Source organism: Sphaeramia orbicularis, chromosome 21 (assembly GCF_902148855.1).
Source record: "Sphaeramia orbicularis chromosome 21, fSphaOr1.1, whole genome shotgun sequence".
NCBI lineage: Eukaryota > Metazoa > Chordata > Actinopteri > Kurtiformes > Apogonidae > Sphaeramia > Sphaeramia orbicularis.
In genome coordinates this window covers 33666913-33685710 of record NC_043977.1, presented here as the reverse complement: position 1 = coordinate 33685710, position 18798 = coordinate 33666913, and the positions used below count along the sequence as shown (strand labels likewise).

Sequence of the window (18798 nt, the reverse complement as noted above, 5' to 3'; positions counted from 1 at the left end):
TTCAACACACACCCTGAACAAAAGCAGCACATACTCTCACAGTCAGCTCCACTGACCGGTCATTAGTAGCTCTGTCTTACTGGTCTGGATGCTGTCAGATCCCTGGCACATGCTTGTGCACGTGTTGGGTGAAAATAATACATGTGCAGGCAGAAATTAGCTCAGAGTCTAAACACATTAATTCTAATATAAACCCAAAGCAGCCACGGCAGATCTCCTTGAGAAACAAATCGAGTGACAACAAATCACTGATGTTTGTCTGAACGTCATCTGTTTTTATCCGTCCACTCCATCTCTCTTTAGCTCATGAAACATTTTAAGAGGATGAGTCAGAGGAACTTGTTGTTTTAACATGGTAGAATATATTTGTGAAGGTTCAAGTGATGTTTTCACAATTGGGATAGTGGTTATCTCCATGACAGCACATGTTTAAGCCCCTCAGAGTTATTTCTACATTTTTTTCTGGTCTATATTCAGCTAGAGTTGGGTCCGTTTCCAGTTTTACCAGACTAAACTAAAACCGGTTTGATTTATGAATACTGGCTGAACCAACACTTATTATGATGAATTAAAAATGAATTAAAACGCAGTCTACTGTAATGTGTAAAAGTCGTAGGCCACCTCTCGCTTTGTTGTTTTTGCAGGGTTGAAATTAACATACATATTTATTTCTTATTCTCTTTTCTTCAGATACAATAAGATATAGGAATACATGTGCACAGCCTTAAAAAACACACAAAAAACTGAACTAAATGGTTTGTAAAGATTAAAGTGTATTTTTGTATGACTTCTGACTCCATGAAAAGACGCAGCATAAGCAGTTAGAACATCTGACATGTGATGGATTAAACCTGGTATAAAACAGCAGAAAATTAATCCAATAAATCTTATATTGTTGGAAAAAAAAAAGACTTGAAGATATATTAAATGCAGGGGGAGGTCACACCAAATACTACCTCTTTGGTTTATAGAAGCTGTTTTTTTTTTCCTTGAAACTATTATTTTTACTGCTGAACATACTTCCCATATATCCAGATTTTATCTTAATACAGTGACTGAGAAATGCACATGTGTGGTCATAAATCAAGCTAGTTTTGCATTAGTAATGAACAATATTAAAACCATAATATTAAACTAGTTTATAAACAGACTATTGGAGCCACCTGACAAGTCACAATTTACCGCCAAGCCAAGGCCAACAATATGAAGGAGATCAAATGTCAGTAGAGCAAGGGGGAGATGCCAACAGCAACAGTTCATGTGTTTTTGGGGGTGACAACAAGCGGAGTGTCCTGAACCTGAATTTGAACCTGAGACCACATAGACTAAAGCCTTTACACACTGGGGACATGAGTCCAGTGTCCAGTGGATAGGTGAAAGCTCACAGCGTGGATTAGATTCATAAAATATTTTCCACTCGGGAGTGTCTGATGAGTCAAGGACAGCACCCAGTGGTTCAGTTTTGGCTCAATATCAAAATATGTTTACACACACCCTACTCTACCTGCAGTGTTTGATGCCAATTAATGGAACCAGTTATTAAATACATCTATCAAAACAAAAAAAAACATACTCATAACAACATATCATCTTGCATTCCAACTATTTATTGTCAAACTAACTGACTTAGAAACTAAATTAACTTGGCACAAGGATCAGATTTATTACATTTAATAACTGCAATTTAGTTGTTGAGGGTTTTAATAAAAAATCCCAGTTTTGATTTGTTTCATTTTGGGAAGCCATCCACCTGGCCTCCTATTCTGGGCCTGGACTCCAGTACCCCTCCTGTATATCCTTGTAACGATTAAAAAAAAAATTAAAAAATCTTATTTCATAATCACCCTGATTCAAGATGTTCTTCAGAAGTGGGATTTTTTTGTGGGACCAGAAGGGGATTTAGAAAGCTGATCTCACTGAGTTCAGTCAGGAGATCTAAACACTCTCTCATAGATATCTAAACATCATCCACTGATGTTTATTTACTCTGCCTGAGTCCTCCTCAGGGCATACATTTGAGGACCCTCTGTATCCTCAAGGCTGAGCCCCTCGAGCCTCAGCCTCCCTTATCCCCTCCCCACCAGGGGAGCTGAACCTCATTTCCCCCGTGGGCATCATGTAGAAGGGAATAGATCTTCAGGAAATGAGTCCCAAGAAAAATGTGTCCAAGAAAAACACGTGAGCTGGTCAAACCGAATCCACTAGACTAGAGTGTCTGAGCCCGTTTGTGGGAGTCAGTAACAAAGGGCAAACAATGTTTAGAACTAGTTTTTACATTCTGTAATCTGTCTTCAATTTGTGTCTGATTTCATTACATGCAGGTTCTTTGTCATTTCCTCCTTTCTTTATGAATGCATTCACATCTACCGCCTTCATACACCCACACTTTGACTCCTTCCTTTGTTTATGATGCTCTGATTAGGATTTTTGGGGCCAGATATCAGTCACTAGAAGTATTGTTGTCCAATCCCTATCAGTGTCTATTTGAAGCCTCCTATTACAATCCCCCTATTTATAGTGTTCCATTATTTATTGAGAATTTAATTATCAATCCATCACCACATTGTATAGTACTAGCTCTTACAATTAAGAAACGACTAAGTATAATGAGCTGCTTGTTTACCAGCGAGTAATATATGATAAATATTGAATAAAGACACAGCTGAATCCATAGAAGGCTGGGCTCGGTGAAGGTCGTCTAGAAAAACCATCATCTGATTTGCTCTTCTGGTTGGACTTTATATAGGATAGTCAAGATAGAGTGAAACAGTTGGTAGCTGGTCAGTCTGAGCACAGTTACTTTTTCCCCTGTTTTCCCTCCCTTATTTACCCTTTACTTCAGTTTGCTATCGTATTTTTTTTTTGATTGCATCAAATCAGTCTTATCAGATGATCTCAGAACTGCTGAAACACTACTGATGTCCAGTGAATAAAGGGGTTAGAATACAGCACGTTAGGGTCCTATACAATCAGACACTTTTTCAACGTATATGAGAATTTATGTTATTTCTATCACTTTCCAAAAGTAAGCAGGAGTGGAGTTTTCTTTAAGTTTCCTTTTTCATACTCCTACTTCACTTCTTTTGCAAAAGTATACAACTTTATCCACTTTATTATGATACCTTACCCCTTCCTCTATTAATGTTTCTGCTCCACAGTCAAGTGAGTCTAGTCTGAGCAGGTACTAATACACATTAATATGTTAGGATCGGTTTCTTTAAATGTTGCTTTCAAAATCCTGACATTCCTTAGCAGCCAGCGTCAGTGAGAGTGTTATGTGAATTGATAGATGTTTGTGGACATAAAGGTCAGCTTCTCGTCCCGTGTTGATGACATCAGAGGATGCTGTCCACACAGCAAAGCTTCAGTCTGTGTTCAACAGGATTCTAAGTGTAAGGTCCACAGTTATGACATGAAATAATACAATATATATGAGGGTTTAGTTTTAAACAAAGTGATTTTCTGATTATAATTGAGTGATCTGAGATAATTGATTTGATATATGCTGTCATTAAAGTTTTAGCTTTAATCGTTTTTTTCACTAAGGGATATAACTGTTGTTCATGTTGATTAATAAGTATATTAATGTAATTCTGTTAATTCTAGCTATGGATATTCTAATAATGAACCAGTGAGAGGGTTCTGCATACAATTTAGAGTATTATTTCTCAGAGAAGCACTGTCATATCCCAATAAATTTGTTATTGTATCTTAAATACTACTAACCAAAGTAAGAATAATTTGAACCAAACTGAACTGAATAGGAAATCTAAATAAATTGGGAAAGTAAATGTGAGTCAATATGGGGAGTGGGTGATTATATTCAACCTTGTTCTATACAGTAATTAAATGGGACAAGGTTTTGAGACTGTATTAAATTTACTTTTAAAAGAAATTCTTTATAATCAGAGAATTATGGAAGCAAGATGTGTATAGGTGGAAAAAAGTCTTATCACAAAATTGTCCATGTACCTCATTACAAAGTGTGTTTTACTGCAAAGATAAATCATGGATGTTTTCCTGCCACCTATCATAAATGTCACATTGGGTTTTTGTTTTATCAACAAAAGGAAGTAACTTCTGTGCATATTTACCTTTTATCAGTAGCTTAGCCTTTACATGTCTGATATGACATACTGTCCTGTGTGTCTCCAGTTTTTCTAGACAGACAGATGAACCAACAGAGGGAGCTTCCGGCCAGTTGTTTATTGATTTATTTTATTCCTCTCAAAGGTCAGAGGTTTGCTCACAGGGCTGTGTGTTCCCATCCTCCTCTTAGCGGGTCATTCCCAAATGGTCATCCCCAAGGGATGGTCTGGGCCCAGATAAAATTTATGGTGTCAGACAGAGGAACTTTTAATAGATCTGTGATTTTGGAATGAGAAAGGCAAACACACCCACGTACACACTGGGAGAGGACGGAGGAAAGTTATGGTTACTGCATTGTGTTCAGTGTGAGAGTTTTCCTAAAATGGGTCAGATGTCATGAAGGCACATGCAGCAGAGTAAACATGCCCATGGCATGTGAGTATGAAAGCATTTAAGAAATCAGGGCAGATTACACGCAACCTGTCACCGCAGTGATGTTCCTTTTTATGTGGTACAAGCATAACCATGTTCAATAGACATGTGAATTTTATTTATTACCCCGTCCCCCAAAGGAGAGCCAAGGGGTATTGTTTTCGGTTCGGTTTGTTTGTTTCTTTGATTGTTAACACTCTAACAGCAAAACTATCGGTTGAATTAATACCAAATTGGATTACAGATTGCCAGTGACCCAGAATAGATCTGATTATATTTTAGGAAAAGTAGGTCAAATTTAAAATTTTTTATAAATTTTCAAAAAAAATTTTTTTCCCCCATTTACTTATAATGGCCGTAATTTCACATGTCTATAGCAGCAAAGCTTTTGGTTGAATTCATACCAAACTGGGTTTATAGATTTCCAGTGCTCCAGAATAGATGTGGTTACAAAGTAGGAAAAGTAGGTCAAAGTTCAAATTTTTATGAATTTTTAAAATTCTTTTTTCCCCCCATTTACTTGGAATGGGCGAAATTTCAAATGTCTATAAAAATATCAATTTTGTTTCAATTTACTTCAAACTCGGCACATATATAGAGACAATTGATATGTTGGCATCAGCACACGCATGGACATGATGACATCAGCTGGATCGATGCTAAAATATGCTACAATACATGTGAGGGGTGGGGTTTGTTGTGCCTGGCACCACTTATTTAAAAATGTGACCCAAAGCCTTGACATAGAAATCAGTATGTTGTGACTGTTATCATGGATGTAGGTAACGGAGACCTTTGTTAAGTTAATAATGTAGTCAGCTAATGTCAACAAGCAACCAGCTCACATCACAAAACCGACTCTACACAAACTTCATGTTAGCATGTCCAGTAAGTATTCTGCTGTGAACCTAGAAAAGCTGATGATTTTGTAACTTATTTCAGTTTTCTTTTGTGGGCTCTGTGAAGTGCTCTATAAAAACAGATGATGAATATTGTAAAAAAAGATCATAAGATATTGGACTATGCTTTCACATAAGGTGAAAGGTTAAGAGATGGGAGGGGTTAGGGGATAAAATGTTAAACTGCTTTTTATGGTTCTCTTTGATGACTGAGTTCAGTACAGTACAGAGAGAAATGTGTTTTCTTTCTTGGTGTGACTGTATCTATGTAATCTGATAGTTTTATTATATTTTGATGATTTATTGCATATTATAGTATGTTTAATTCACTTTGAGCTGTCTTAGAATTCAGTCAGAAGGGATATAAAAAAAACCACAAGACCAACTTTATGTGAGGAAATATGTTCTTTTGGTTATAATTTGGATGAACTGACTGTGTAGTCTTCTTGAGAGGAAATGTGCCAACACCACTTATTTCACACCTGCACTTCTGGATCTGATTATTTAGTTCTAAAGTCATCTTCCCCTTCTCAACAGCGCCCCGGTATTTAGTTTAGAGATTTGGTTCACATCAGCAGTAAACCTCTGCATTCTGTTGGGCACCACTTCTTTCCACATGTTGACGCTCACGTTAGCCTTAGAAGAAACTGCCCAATATCCTCCTCACACATTCCTCCAGCTGCAAAGCATGTAGCTGGGGCATCCCGTTGTCAGTGATATAAAGGAAGAGGTTAATCTTCTGTAATTTTTAAAATATTTCAAGTCAGATAGGGAAAGTGAAAAAAAGACAGTGTCTGGGATCTTACAATTATCTGTCTGAATGCTATATATAACCTCTCCTTTCTTCTGCCCTGTTCCAGAAAGAAAGTGAGTTTTTTCCCATCATCCATCTTCCCACACCTTAGCCCTACTTCCTCCAACATGAATGTGTGTCTGTGTGCGTTTTTACGTGTGCATGGTAGTTTATACCTCAAATGAAGTGTGAGGTGATCAGATAAAAACCAGACAGCCTTTACAGCCCAGTGCTAGAATAGCTGTTGTTTCATTACCTTGTAATGTTTCTTTTTTATGGAGTATGCACTATGTAATGTATATGCTTTTTTGTCGTTTTTACCCCTTGGCCAACTTCGTGCCAAAGGGGTATTGTAGTTGTTTTGTCATCTGTCTGTCCATTCAACAACATAATCGCATTATCTGAAGAATGCATTGAGATTTCCGCACCAAATTTACACAAAGATAATCTAATGTAAATAATAGGGCAGTAACTTTTAACAGAACCTTACACTATATTTGGCCGAGGGGTATTAAAAGTACACAGCATGTTATGTTTATTTCCTCCTGACATGAACACTTCTCATCAACCTGTAATTCCTGAGTTTATTTAAACATCCAGCATCAGAAATCAAGAGAATATCCTGAATTTACAGTTATAAACCCCCTCCTGCAGGTGTCTCCTCTCTATCCAAAGTATAGATTGTCTATTAAGATGGACAAGCTGTTTCTTGCCGCTATGGAAAAGTAACATCTCACAGGCTGAGGGACTACCATGCTGCTTCTGTGATATTTTTACAGTCTGAGTAAAAACTAAATTAACAGTGTGAAACAGGAACTGATCATACCAGATCAGTCAGTAATTTTACCTACATGAGCTTTAAAGGTTCAGAATGTAAAATTCAGGAGGATGTATTCATATTCATATCTAAGTGTGAGAATAGGATATAATACTCAGAATTATGTTTTCATCTATATGTTTCTGCATCTATTTTTATAGTTTTCTACAGCAGCACAGAATAGACTCCCATTTCATTTTTCCACTTTATACCTGGTGGCATCCAGTGCCTTTTCATCACCTATGGTGTTACGAAGTCACAAGGCTTGGACTCAAATGCACGAGACAGACTTAGAGCAACTTAGTTTTAGTATTTATTTACTCAAAATATTAAAGCAACAAAAAGATCCTTACAAATGTGGTATCAAAAAATTAACACAAAAATCTTCTCAGTCGAGGTATCAAAAAATATAACAAAAAGATCTTCGCAAACGTGGTATCAAAAAACTTACAAAGTGTAAGAAAGCAGCACAGAGGCTCAGGAGAAGGTCGAGAGAGATCTTGTCTTGGCATAGCATGGGAGACGCACTGACAACAGACACGAGGAGAGGAGGGTATATAAAGGGTAAAGAGGTAATTAGCCCCCGGTGAAGACAACTGGGGAATCAGGGAGGACACAGACAAGACACACACAGTGCACACAAACGAACAAAACCCCTCACCAAAATAAAACAGGAAATGAACGAAACCAACAAACATAAATTACTAGCACCACTGAGGGTGGCGTGTCACATTATGTGTAAGTTTGGACCAGTTATTATACCCTCAACAAAAACCCTAGAATAGACAAACCAAATACTGGCTGTATCCAAGGGCGTTTTCACACTGGGTATCTGAGTCCATGTCCGAGTATGTTGGACTCCAAAGTCCACTTAATTTAATCAGTGTGAATGCAAACGATCCTTGCACAAGTACCGTACCTGAGTCCAGCTGAGAAGGTAGTGCGTGGATTTCAGTATGGAATGTTGCTGTGTAAAAGCGATCCATACCCAAGACCGGAAGTGACCTACTCACCACTCCGACAACAGAAATGACCTAATCACCACGAGACCGTAGACGGCGCTCCTTCACACCCAAAGTGTGTGAAGGAGAGGTATCGCAGGTCTTTCCTTCCTGCAGCTGTCAGGCTCCACAACAGAAACTGCTCCACATAATTCCGTGCAATAAACTGTGGACTCAACCATATCCCTATTCAACCTGTTGCATTATCAGCATGTGCACAGCTGTAAATTGTATACAGTTTTTATGATTTTTGATTTGTCTTTATTTTTGATTTTGCATTTCTTTTACTCTCGTGGGCTTTTGGACTTTGCTGCTGTAAACCTGGAATTCCCCTTGTGGGACTAATGAAGGCATATCTTATCTTGTCTCCTGAAAAAGCTTCGGATCTGCGCGGCATGGGCTCGCCTTATCAACTGAACCTCTTGGTGATATATTAGGAACAACGAAGGTTACTCTTCTTCTCTTTGCCTCAAACAAGCTAGCAGATAGAAAAGTGTTGCTTGTGAACAGAACAGTCGCTCGCTTGATGACGTAAGGGTTTGTCACTTCGTCACTTGTTGGATACTTACAGAATTCCTTCCACACCGCCACCTACTGTTTCAGTCCTTTAACACCTACTCATTTTCAGCACGGGCTGCGGTACGGTGCTTGTGAATGCAACATCTGCGGGAAAGGTGTGCGGGTATCCAGGTACAGCACGGATCTGAATACCCAGTGTGAAAACACCCTAAGTTGATCTCTGATTTTTTTTGCAGCCACCATATATGAGGGTTGGAGGTTTAATCATTTGGTTACAATGTCCAGCTGCACCTCAAGTATCACACTCTAAACCTTTAATTGTGATAAATTTGCCAGGTCATATTCAAGACATGTTATGTTATTGTGGATAATGTTGAAACCCTCCAGAGTTGTACTAAAATTGCAGTCATTCACTTCACACAATGCAGATGATGATACAATGACAATGCAACTTACATATATTTTTTTCTTTCTCTCTCTATAATGAACGCCTTAAATCATAGTTGACAACTCAAGAATAATCAATAATCGTAATCCTTGACTTCATGGTGAATTGTTGTTTAGTGCTCATATTTCCATTAAAAATTCCCAAATAGCAAAAATATGTAGAATCTAAGCCGTCTAATGAAATGAAGCATGACTTTAATGGCACAAGTAATAAGTTTATGACTTAATGGGGGTTCTGATTATGCTTGGGTTTGCTGATCATCCAGTGGAGTTCCAAGATGCCATAGACATCTCAAATAATGTCAATTTTGCATTAAAAATTTGACCAAATGACAATAATTGCAAAGTCAATGTTTTATGTGCCAAAATGTGTGTGTTTTTAGAAGAATTGTAAATTAAATTTATTACAACAGGACAAATATTAGGAACCTCTGAGATGCACTAATCACAAAAATGATTTCAGTGCATATTGAGAAGCAGTCATATTAAAAAACACTTCTATTTTTTTTTTTTTTTAATCATTTTAAACTTAGACTTAAATTTCCCCAAAGTTAAAAGTTCTGACAGTTTCAGGTTCTTCTGTAAAATATTCCTGACTCTGATTCAGGGGACCAACATTTATAGGATGTTTTTAAAGTGAGATCATAGTGGGATTTTTGGTTTTTACAGTTGTATGTACAAAAATAAAAAAGGAAGCAGCCTAAGGAGAGATTTATAAATAAATGCCAACTGAGTTTCCTCCTTTGTTCCTGAGACTTGAGCCCAGATTCCTGATTGATGGCAAGTCGTATCTCATAATGGAACTCACGAGACAAGAGGTTGAAGGTATGACGTGAGGCACCTGTGACAGAAAGAGGAGTAAAGGAATACAGACAGCTACAGTTACAGAAAAAGCCAAAGGGCAGCACATGTCTCCTGAGCATCATAATCTGGTAAAGTCATGACCGGCCTTCAAAGACACTTAAACAGACATGCGTGTGTTCGGTTTCTTTTTACAAAACCAGGAAATGCTTGTAAGTTGAGCATCTGACTTCTTATGACCTAGACGATCCTTACAAATTTTTGTGACTCATCCGAAACTGTTTTTTTTTTTTATTTTAGCCGTTCTCATCCATCACATCTACGTCATAGGCCGATCTTTTGACATTTGTTCATTGGTAGTGTTTATACAGTGTGTCCAGAGTGTGTCCAAGCATCCAGTAATCTGTGGTTTGTTGAATTGATGGTGTGAGAATGTCTCCTTCTGCAGAGACAGGATGGGAAAGAAGACCAACAAAAGAAGGGAAAGGGGAGATGCAAAGGGATGTGAGAACAGTTTTGGAGAGGAAGGGAGGAAATGCTGAGTGGAAGCAGTGTGAGTAGATAAGAATGGGGAGTGTAGGTATGAAGGAAGTGAAGCCATGGATAAGTGGAATTAGTAAAGGGTGGAGTGGGGAGGAATTTGCTTTACGTTAGTCGAAATGTATAGAACAGAGCTGGTCTGTTTAATGGCAGTATACCCAAAGAGTTAAAAATAGAAAAGTGTTTATAATGAAAAAACATCTAATGGTAAATGTGTTGACATCACACACCTTCAACTTGCTATTCATGTTATTCTGAAGTTATTAATAACACATAGAAATACATGCACAATTTCCTTAAAAATAATCATTTAAAAAGACCCTTTGTGCCATTTTTTCACCTACACCAAAGTAACTGAGCAAAGAATTGATGTTTTTCTCATCTCTACAAACTCTCTACATTGAGGTCTTGTGTTGTATGTTTGTTGTATTTTAAAGATGAATGGAGCCTCACCAAATCCAATATCAACTAGAAAAGCACTCGGAGAGCGCAGACCTCCGCCAAGCGCAAAAATTCCCCACATAATCGGTGATGCAAATCCTACATTTATTTTTTAAAATAAAATCCGCCTTCTGGATCAGATCCGGATCAGCCTTTGAAATGTGACAGAGGACCCCATTGTCAATTCCTGAGTTAAATTTCATGAGTTTTGGTCAATAATTAAGCGAGACATTGGGAAACGAAAATTTTGGCCCCATTTACCACAATGTTAACGAAAATTTCAAAGTGATCCAGAATCCAGGATTTCTTCCAGATCACCCCCAAAAGTTAATCATTTCTTCCTTATCCCATTTCCAACAAACCCTGAAAATTTCATCAAAATCTGTCCATAACTTTTTGAGTTATGTTGCACACTAACGGACAGACAAACAAACAGACAGACAAACAAACCCTGGCAAAAACATAACCTCCTTGGCGGAGGTAACAAGTGGTGCCAGGCACAAACCCCACCCCTCACATGTATTGGATCTGATTTTGACATTAATCATCTCTTTCATCCATATTCAGTATTTGTTAAATATAAAAATCATGTATGTGCCAAGTTTGAAGTAAATTCAAACAAAATTGATGTTTTTATAGACATGTGAAATTTCACCCTTTATAAGTAAATGAGAAAAAAAAGATTTAAAAATGTAACGAAAAAATTCAAAAACAAGCTATCACTTTGATATTTTGCAGTGATTTCTAAAATTAATCTCTATATCTCTGCAATGTTTTAAATCAGTTGAGTTAAAATTGGCTTTTTTTATAGCAATTTGAAATTTTGCCCATTGTAAGTAAATGGGGGAAAAACACTTTAAAAAATTCATAATAAATTTTAAATTTGACCTACTTTACCCAAACTGTAATCACATCTATTCTGGGTCACTGGCAATCTATAAACCCAATTTGGTATGAATTCAACCAATTGTTTTGCTGCTAAAGCGGACAAAAAGAACAGACAAAAAGAACCAAAAACAATAACAAAACAATACCACTTGCCTCCCCTTTTGGAGGGCTGGGTAATAATGTTATGACAGAGTGGTTTTGATACACTAGTAGATATAACTAAAACAAGCTGATTTCTTACCAGCCTCTTACCAATAATACAATGTTTATAATCACATAATTTCAGAATCTTGCCCGGTTAGTTATACAGTTATGAAGTTAACATTTATTATTTCGTTGCTTTAAAGTTCAGTGTGTAATATTCAGAGGTATCTAATTGGAAACAACATAATATCCACTATTAATAATCATTAGTACTATATTTATTTGTGTATAGTAAAATTATAATGTGTGTTTCGGTTACCTTCCAGTCGTTTATATCTACAGTTAGTGGGTCGCTGCCATCTTTCTACACTTAGACACCAAAGAGGACGATGAGACAAACAGTTCTCAGGTGGCTGATCTTAAACTTTACCGCTGGATTCCACTAAATGTTACATCTGGGATGAGGTTTGATCTTTAACCTTCAAAGACCAAAACATCCAACTGGCAAAACTTAACTTTCAAACCACTAATCCTTGCTCCACAGAATGTGGAATGTGGAAACACTGTCATGTTATGTACTACTGCTTCACCAGTATAACCCATGTAGTTTTATAAATTACAGTGGTTGTAGACACTTGTTTTTATGTTGAGTAATGATAAATTATACTGCAAATTATACTTTTTCTTCGGTTTTCTGTTTTGAAATAATAACCTTTGAATTTCCTCTGAGTTTCTGTGAGTAATTACATGATCAGTAAATTAAATATAGGAGGATACCTGATTTTTAATGAAAAATTCAAAATCAGAGGATAATATAAGACATAGTGAGAAAGAATAAATACAGAGGAAAATTCATTTGGAAGTCACCACAAGGTAGTTCTAGGTCTATGATGATTAAAAAAAATTATTTGTATGCCATAACACACCGCTGCTTTACTCTTTTATAGTATTTACAATAAACTATACACAGAATCTGAGACATAAGACACTGTTGAATTATGATGCTCCATTCCAGCTCAGTCCCTCATCCCTTATGTCACTGTTTATTTTGTTCTCCCCCTGAGTGAATTATTACAAAATTATCATTTTGACAGAACCATTAGTCTTCTGAAAAGTACTCCACTTGATTAATTTCCTTTTTATGAGCATGATGACTTAGAGGTGTGCTCTGTTTGGGTAAAGTTCACCTTACATCACTCAAATTAACAATAGAAGGTGGCAGCTTCCTTCCAGATTAAATTTACAAAGATAGGGCTGGGCAATGTGCCTAAAACATCATATGACAATCTTCTATTGTGGGATCACAGTCTGAATCACAATTTTCTCATCTTTTATAAGATGCTCCATGTTTTTCCTAGTTTTGTTCTATAATGTAATCACTCAACAAAGCATCTGACCAGACTTAGAGTTCTGAACCTGCAGCAGTTCACATTTTACTTCATAGTTACTATGAATCGTTACTGTCCAAATTAAACATTTCATCACTCAATATTTATCCATCATCAACAAAACAACTTGTTACACAAACTCTGCAAGTTAACATTGACTAAGGCTGAAAATTTGCAACGTGGACACACACTAAAGCAGGGGTATTCACATCCGGTCCTCGAGGGCCAGTATCCTGCATGTTTTAGATATTTCCCTCTTCCAGCACACCTGGTTTAATTAATGTTCAGTTCATCATCAAGCTCTGCAGAAGTCTGATAATGATGTAATGGCTTTCAGGTGTGCTGGAGGAGGGAAATATGTAAAACATGCAGGATACCAGCCCTCGAGGACCGGATTTGAATACCCCTGCACTAAAGCATCACTATTAACTGTATCACATGCCCAGAAACATTGAGGCTAAAAACAACCTGTAAACCAACACTCTATGGTCATTTAAAACAATGGTAACTGAGTAGGAAAGTTTAAACAGAGCTGTTATTTGTCATATCAACTCATATCATACAATCATGTCAAGTCATAATGACATGATTGTACGATTCCTCTGAAAAGCAGATCAATCACCCAGCCCCAAATCATTATATTGATAGTTATACTCAGTGACGTGCAGTGGGGTTCATGGCTGAGGAGGCACTGACTCTTTCAGAGCCAGATCTACAAATATATGGTGGCCTGAGAAACTGGAATAGAAAGAGTGAGCAAAAGGAATGGCCTGGGTATATGGGCTCTGCATCAAGTCAGCATAGGTAGACTGGCAGGAACTCAACAGGAAACCTTCAAAAAGAGCCATTTCAAACTAAAAATAAAAAAAGTTTATGGTCTTACCTTTATTTGTACATGAAATCCATGTGCCGATCCTGGTGAATTAAAGTGTATAAAAAAGAACGAAGAAGATTATAAGCGCATGAATATGTGGACTCACAGGCACCATCTATCATGAGGCAGGGGTACTGTTTGCCTCCCCCAGTGACTTTTTCACTGCGGTTTTATGATTAATCTGCGAGCCTAAACACATTACAGAAATACATTCCATACGTTATGCAGATTATGGAAGGATAGAGCATATAATCAGAGTGTTTGAAAGCATTTTAACTGCGATATACAGAGGGACAGCGACACAATATTTTCATTGGGTACCAGCAGAGTTCATGTGGGGAGGAGACAGTTCTCCAGGAGGCACAGCACAGCGCTGCCTCTCCTCCCTGTATTTGAATGGAGCATGCGGAAATTCTGCTATTCTAATTGAAAAAAAAAATAAATAAAAATAATAATAATAACAATATTGGATTCGAACGGAAAATGAGTTTATAGGACATACCAGCTGACAACTATCAACATTTTTTATATTTTATAGTCAAGTTTTTTTTCTTTTCAAGATTGACAAGGGAGGCTCTGCCTCCCCTGCCTCCTCTGACTGCACGTCACTGGTTATACTTAATCCATATACTGCTGATTTAAGTCAGTGTTGGCCAATCAGTAACAGGAAATGTCCACATGACATGTAAGAATGTACGTTTGTACATAGAAGTATCAGATTCATACATTCATCATACAGCTTTGTATAAGCACTTTCTTATAGGATATGTCCACAGAGCTTTTGCATTTTTTTTTCCTTACTTGGCGCAAATGTTCACTTGGACTCAAAAATATACTTGAATAGATTTCAATGAGCAAAGGTCATGGTCAAGGTCACGGTCAAGGTAATGATATCATAAACCACATGTTCGGCCACAACTGCCAGTAACTGAGAAAGTGGTGTGAACTGATTATTATACAGCTCTGGAATAAAATAAGAAACCACTGCAAAATTGTCACTTTCTCTTATTTTACCATTTATAGGTATGTGTTTGAGTAAAATTAACATTTGTGTTTTATTCTCTAAACCACCGACAACACTTCTCCTAAATTTAAAAAAAAATATTGTTAATTAGAGCATGTATTTGCAGAACACGACACATGGTCAAAATAACAAAAAAGATGCAGGTGTTTTCAGACCTCAAATAATACAAAGAAAACCAGTTCATATTCAGTTCTAAACAACACAATACTAATGTTGTAATGTGGGAAAAGTACAGACATCAGTATTTGGTGGAATAACCCTGATTTTCAATGACAGCTTTCATGTGTCTTGGCTCTCCACCATTGTTATTTATTTATTTATTTATGACAGTGCATATTAATGAACATCTACAACAATTGCAGCTGTAAATATGCCAGATTGTAGCAAAAGTGCTAATTTCCATCTGTATATCCCGAGGCAGGTGACAACATCCTAAAAACACACAAAACAACACAGTGAGGACAATCTACTGATGGTCACAGGCTTGGTTTTCCTTCATCCAATGTTTAAGTTGTGATTTGAAGGAGGCATATGATTGGTTGGATGACTTTATGCAGCTCCTGACAGACAAATTCAAGAAGCTCAGACATGTTCCGTGACTTGTGACCATCCATGTTCTTCCAGAAGTTTTCAAAGTGGGTTCAGGTCTGGAGATTGGGCTGGCCATGACAGGGTCTTCATCTGGTGGTACGTCATCCACACCTTTATTGACCTAACTGAGTCCAGAAGCATTGTCCTGATAGAAAAACCAGTCCTCAGAGAAGTCCATTAGTTTTCAATAGTTATTTTTGGATTCCAGTTACTTTTGTGGTACTAATAGCACTGTTTTTGCCTATTGTAAGAAGACAGTGATGTCCATAGTAGTGTTTTTTATACTTCTGCTTCTTAAACAAGACATGGATCAGGTGTTTATTCAGTAGAATAAGATGTAGTTGTGTTGGAATTCAATAGACACAGGAATGGAATGGCTGTCATACATGCAGACATGCTGAATTCAGAGGACATTGCAGTGGTCTCTTAATTTTTTGCAGAGCTGTATGATGTGATAGTGAACTCATCTGCTTAGATTTAAGGTGTTTGTTCATTGTGTATCCGTACAAGTAGACATTGTCCATCTCACAGTTGTTACACCAGAGAGTGCTGCACATTTGCTTACTCACTGTAACATGTCTCACTGATGACTAGTAGTCGTAACTGTTATAAACCAAAAATTTCCCAAGTTTTAGGGATCGTTAAAGAATGTGTTCATACATATTTTGCTTCTGTCAGAAAGTTTTTATTGGATTAAATGTAAGTCAGAATTGGCTGGCTGTCCATTTTTTCCTGTTAACAGGACTATTACAGACTGTTCTGATGCTTTATAGGCAACAGCTGCTTGGTCAAGACTGAGTGAGAGACAAAACACATACCTCCTGTTGCAAAAAAACCACCCATAGATAAAGCTCTGACTACCGAACACACAAACACACTCACTGATCGACACACATGCTGCATATTGGAGTGAACACACATCTCACCATCAGCTGCGAGTTCAGCTGAGGCTTTATCTCACACAATCTGCATCTGATTTATCTGTGCGCTTGTTTGAAATGCTGTCTGACATAGTTTAGACTCTGTGTAGTTCTATTAATTCCACTGAGACCCCTGGCTCTAGCTTCATAACACCCAGCCCAGAGCATTTCTGTCTGGGGACAAATATCACTGTTTGTTGGTTCTCACAGAAACAATATCAGGTCTCCAAGCCTCGGTGGTCATCATGTTTTGACCCCCTAAACTCCCAGATGAGACAAAAAACTTAATTCTCATGATATGTTAGTGTGTACAAGTTTTTTTTGACCCCCACAGTCCATTCTTTCTTTTACATGTGATTGACCATCACATTGTGTGGACGCTAAGAAACACTGAGTGAGGTGTGTGATTAATTTTATCTGGTAGAATAAATGAAAAGGGAAGCCTTTATTTAGTATGTGATATGTATATAGATACAGATGTAAATAAAAAACGTCCTTTCCTTTCCTTTCCGCCTGTTATTTTTCTATCACCACCCTCAGTATCACTGTCAAACTGTTATATTTAGCGTACAGATTGGGGCACTGTCTGCAGGTTTAAATTAGTGAACAGTCACAATCCACTCTCTTTGAAATGTCTTTAACATTTTCCTCAGCCAAAAGAGACACAGAGAAGTCTGGCTTCATTTACCTTAACTTAATCTCCTTTTTTGCTCTATGAGGCATACTGTATCTTGAAAAAACATCATGTATGTGTCTGTGCATGCCTAAGAGGGTCTTGGTGCGTGTGAGGTGCGTGTGAGATAAATAGGGTCTTATCAGTTATTACAGGCCAGAGCAGATACGTCACTGTAGGCTCTAAACTGTTTCCAGGCAGTTTTTCTTTTGCACGTACTCCAATTGAAAAGACAGAAATGTATAATATATACTATATATGCATGTGTGTTTAAACATCTCACATATTGTCTGCTCATTCCTCCTGAAAAGGTGAGAAAAGGGATCAAAATTCAGGAATGAAGCTTCCTCTTAAGGTATTACTTTCATGTTTCAGCAGGTTCTTTCAGGTCCATTTCAGTCTGGCAGTTTCTCAATCTGCAGACCTCTGTCGGTAAATACTTTGACCAGTAGATGGGTGTAAAGAGGACAAACTACTGGTGCACGAGAAGGTTTCATTAAAAAAAATTGGTTTGTGTCTCCCCCTTGTGTTGCAATGATAGCAAAAATTTGACTAATGCTAAATGAACAAGAAAAGCACTCGGAGAGCGCAGACAAGGCAGATCAGTGTCCCCCTCCCCAATCACCACCAAAATTGAATCATTTATTCATTGTGCCAGTATCAGTATTTCCTGAAATTTTCATCCAAATCTGTCCATAACTTTTTGAGTTATCTTGCTAACAAACAAACAAACAAACAAAGCAAAGGGATCACAATACCTCCTGGCGGAGGTAATCAACAGGTTCTATAATATCTGTAAAGTAAAATTTGATTAAAAAAAAATAAAAAATGTTATGATAAAAGTCTTCACATCAGTCAATATTTGATGAATCATGATTAATATCAAATTGTTATTTCTTTCAGCTGTTAAGGCTGAAGAAACCAGATGGATATTTGTAGCCTTAAATCAATCTATACAGTCAGAACATTTGCCAAAAATATTTTAGAAATCTTATTTGTCATAAGTGAAATCTTGGCAACAATAATAAAGCTAAAGTATTTGCATTACATTAAACAACAAATGAAAATTTTAGCTGAAAATTTGACCAAAATTAACCAAAAATGAACCTATGTCAATAATTATATCACAATAATTATCCTTATCATGTTATGTTTACTATATTTTTTTAAAACTCTTATGTAATTTTTTTAACTTGTTGTAAGTTTTATGATACTTATATATGCATTTTAAAATCTGATATAATGTGCAGCACCTGACAGTTTAATGTCCCCGTTGTCCCCCCCATCTTAAAGTGATCATCTTTTTTTGTATTTAGGGTCACCCTGGGCGGATCGGTCCACAGGGCCCCCAGGGGCCTCCAGGGAGACCAGGAGATCATGGAATACAAGGGCCCAAGGGGCAGAAAGGTGACCGTGGTCGAAGTGGAATTATTGGCCCAAAAGGAAATGTGGTAAAATATCATATAATATTTTTAGCGTATTCCATACTATATATCATATTTTTCCTCAGTGTCATC

At 37.2% G+C, this 18798-nt stretch overlaps 1 protein-coding gene across 2 annotated transcripts in view; it reads left to right on the top strand.

Annotated features, from left to right (window-relative positions):
* The window catches only part of col4a2 (collagen, type IV, alpha 2), a 97733-nt gene that overhangs the window by 50745 nt on the left and 28190 nt on the right, over positions 1–18798 (top strand). For both annotated transcript variants that reach the window (XM_030124478.1, XM_030124479.1), the window contains exon 5: positions 18598–18732. In XM_030124478.1, the coding sequence (XP_029980338.1) occupies positions 18598–18732 (135 nt within the window). The remainder of the gene's footprint in view (positions 1–18597; positions 18733–18798) is intronic.